The sequence below is a fragment of the Hordeum vulgare genome, chromosome 4H, assembly GCF_904849725.1.
Source record: "Hordeum vulgare subsp. vulgare chromosome 4H, MorexV3_pseudomolecules_assembly, whole genome shotgun sequence".
Taxonomy (NCBI): domain Eukaryota; kingdom Viridiplantae; phylum Streptophyta; class Magnoliopsida; order Poales; family Poaceae; genus Hordeum; species Hordeum vulgare.
In genome coordinates this window covers 607,016,359-607,020,128 of record NC_058521.1, presented here as the reverse complement: position 1 = coordinate 607,020,128, position 3,770 = coordinate 607,016,359, and the positions used below count along the sequence as shown (strand labels likewise).

The window sequence follows — 3,770 nt, the reverse complement described above, 5'->3', positions numbered from 1 at the left end:
CAGGCTTTACATTGCATAATGACTTGTGTGTCCTTTATTTTATTTTTAAAGAGAAGGATGGCGGTGGCAGAAATATAATTATCTCCAACTTACAAGGGTAATGAGTCATTAGCAATCCATAATCTGATTTTAGCTGTGTAGAGTAGATTGTGAGTTTTTAATAATCTGTCTATCTAGTTTTATAATGTACATCATAATCTATCATGTTTAAAGATATAATAGATTATAAAAACTATATTATATAATTTTGATGGTTTCAAACAGGACCTTATATATGTCACGTGGCACGCAGGTCCGTTAATCCCGGTGAGGTCTTGCATGTGCTACGTCATGCACGGCGAGATCGTGGGCCGCACAACGTTGCATGCAAACCAAAACTCCATACACACCCTCCAACAAATGGTGGTTCAACAAAATACTCATACTGTATGCCTGTCTCCTGATCGGCTGATCTCCCTGTTTCATGGAGAGAAAGGATCTGTTATGCGCGTTCGCCCGCATTGAAAAGTAGCAATAAACATGATCAGCATGACATGGAAGTCAACATCATGGAATGAAAACTAAAATAGAAAACGTTATCAAATGAGAGTAAACCCAGTTGCAGAGTAGTACAGGAACATGGGCAGCACGTACGCTCCAGCTCATTCCGTTGGTGAACATATATATATGCCTATAAAACATGCAAACAGCACAGGCCCTTCATCATCATTCACACCTCAGTGCCTCACCATAGTCCACGCAGTAACACTAATCAAGATCGATCATGGGGCACCACGTCCGCCGATTAGTCCTGGTGCTCATGTTCGCCGCCGCGGCCATGGCGACTAGCGAAGTGGAGACGACGCGGCCAATCCCGGACCAGATGGACCTCCCGCCACTCCCATCACCGGCCGACATTCCGGTCACGCCGCCGTGCCTGAACAGCATATCCGTGTGCGGTCTCGTCTACCAGGACCCCTCCAAGCTGGCACCGTGCTGCACCGCGGTCAAGAAGCTCTTCGGCAGCGATCCGGAGTGCATCTGCGACGGAATCGCTGAGGCTCAGAAGGTCGCAAAGCAGTCCGGGCTCAACTACACCGTCGACGGCCAGGAGATGTTCCGCCGGTGCGAGATGCCTCTCACCAGCTGCAACCCCGAAAAACCAGGTCAGGAAGCTGCATTCCTTTCTTTGTTCATTGTTCAGATAGAATAACTACGGCAGATAGAATAAGTACTGTCAGGCCTCGCCAATATATTCTCACAATAGCTATTTAAGAAAATGAGGATACATCTGTATGTATATTGGTCCCTGTATATACCTTCCATTTTTTTTCAATGATTAACTACAATAGGAATAGTCAGAAGAAAATTACATTCATTTACCTACATGACTTATAATACAATTTGGATTTTTATTGAACCCTCTTGTTTGATGAACTTGCAGGATCACAAAATATTGGGAATGCGGCGCCTAGTGCAAGGACCCTTGGCGTCTTTCAGATGCTACTTGTCATCCCACTATTCTTCATGTTGTAAGGATGGAGTGTTCGAGGGCGTCCTTTGCTTATTTGTTGCAATTTGTTTCCCTCATTTTTCACTATTTTGTAGTCTCATTTATTTTGTATGACCGTGTATATCATGAAGCAATCAATAAAAACTGATGAGTGGTTTATTCATTTCAAAATCCCCCTTCATGCTCCAATTATTTGTCCACGAGGGATGATGAATAAAATGTAGCATGGGTGAGTTCGAATAAATGTGATGCTTACTGCAACAGTTTGACATACCTCGAGAAGATATGTTATGATGCTGCACAAATACAAATGAAATGTTGTGTGTCGAATTTTCATTGCTGCAATGATCATATGGTCTAGATATTTTATTTAATGATATCTAAAGCACATTATTAATCCTTTGTGACCTGTACGATGTTACTATCTTTGAGAAGAGGGGTTGGGGGGGGGGGGGGGGGGGGGACCGTCGTCTTTCACCACATCCACCATGGGGAGGTCACTAATAAGTGTTCCTATCAAAAACATTGTGGAAGAATCGTGGTGGCGTGCATGATACTAAGTTGCGCATGTATGCAGGTGTCTGTACTTCTCTCCGTCCACACGGAAACACATATAAGGGTGTCTCGAATGTTAAACATGTATTTGTGTTGTACATTCTCGGTTATGTCTTGTTCTACATATTCCTTCTTTTCAGGATCTCAATTGTCGTCAGGCCTTTAGTGCCACATGTATAGGGCGCTTGGTTGAGCTCTCTTGGCTATATATACGTTTGTAACTCCATTGGTTATGACTTGAGATTCATTCGGTCTAGCTTCTTACTCTTGCATCTGTCTACCGACATAGGGGGACCAATCCACTTACACTAGTGGAGACAGGGCCTATAGTCCCGGCCCGTAAGCGGCTTTAATCCCGGTTCACCAACCGGGACCAAAGAGGCGGGACTAAAGTTGCTTCACGTGGCCGCCTCGGAGGGAGTGCCTTTAGTCCCAGTTCTACTTACGAACCGGGATCAAAGGATCCGTCTGTTTTTTTTTTTTTGACCCGAAAAGGTAGATTTTTTTTTTCAATTTTTGTTTGAATATTTTTTATGTTTTATTCCAATTTTCTAATCTTTGAATTATTTGACAATTTAATCTCTAATCACCCATCCTCACTGCTCTAGCGTGGATCACTCATTTCAAATCGTCTAACTTCCCGGCCGATCACTCATCCTTTCACTGCTTCAGCCCGAGCACGCTTAACTTTCTGGTTCTATCGCCCCTAGTTGCCAAGTGTGCACTTGTTGTTTTCCTGACAATAGTAAGCTATCAATCCTAAACAACTTGGGTCTTGATGTCATGTCACATGATTTAATTTTTTGAATTACAAATAATTATTAAAATAAACTTAATAAGTAACAATAATAGTGAATTTCAATGAAAACAACCTAATATTTTTAAATAAAATTATTTTTCTTTTTTTTTTGGAAAAAACTTCTTTTTGAAATAACTTTTTTCCATTTGGAATTTTGAGCATGTGAGAAAACTTCACCGGGCAAGCCCGGGTGAAATCGAGTACCAATTTTTTCTAGTTTTTTTTTATATATTAATTTTTTTTGAACGTCGTATGCAAAAGTTATGGCCGTTTATTTTTTTCCTTTTTTTGCAAAAACGGTCAAAATTCATATCTCAAAATTTCTATACCGACTAGACACTAAAACCTAACAACATCTCAAAGGATTTTACTTTTTGAAGATTTTATCATTTTTGTTTATTTTTTAAAGATTTTATCATTTTTGTTTATTTTCTACAAAACTCAAAGTATCAAGGTTTTAGACGAAAACCCATCAGCTACAAAGGCATTTTTTAAAAATTAATTGAACTGTAGATTTTTTTGTGCATTAAATATGCACCATACTACAACATGTTAAAATCTACAGAAAGAACTAACTAAAAATAATAAAAAACAACAATTAAATAACTAAAACAACTATATAAGCAAAACAATATTTATTTAATTAAAATCCTAATTTAAATTATTCTAAAAATAACCAAATAAATCTTACTGTGACAACAATCTAACACATGAGTGGGAGCAAAAAGAATTAAATTAAAAACTATTTGTAAACTCAAGTTATTCAAAAACTGGGTTTAAAGCAAATTTAAATTTAAACCATTCAAATTTGAAAACTAATGGCACAAACAGAAACTAGACAAAATTTTGAATCTAATGCAAAAAGAATCAATCAAAAACATCAAATATCCTAAAAGATATAAGCAATTTAAAACAGAAATTACA

General features: G+C 38.5%; 1 protein-coding gene across 1 annotated transcript; it reads left to right on the top strand.

Annotated features, from left to right (window-relative positions):
- The first annotated feature begins 703 nt into the window (after window positions 1-703).
- On the top strand, window positions 704-1,717 carry LOC123447586. The gene is made up of 2 exons (XM_045124195.1): window positions 704-1,145; window positions 1,424-1,717. Exons 1-2 carry the CDS (start codon window positions 764-766, stop codon window positions 1,513-1,515), a joined length of 474 nt encoding a protein of 157 aa, XP_044980130.1. The 5' UTR covers window positions 704-763; the 3' UTR covers window positions 1,516-1,717.
- The last annotated feature ends 2,053 nt before the right edge of the window (window positions 1,718-3,770 follow it).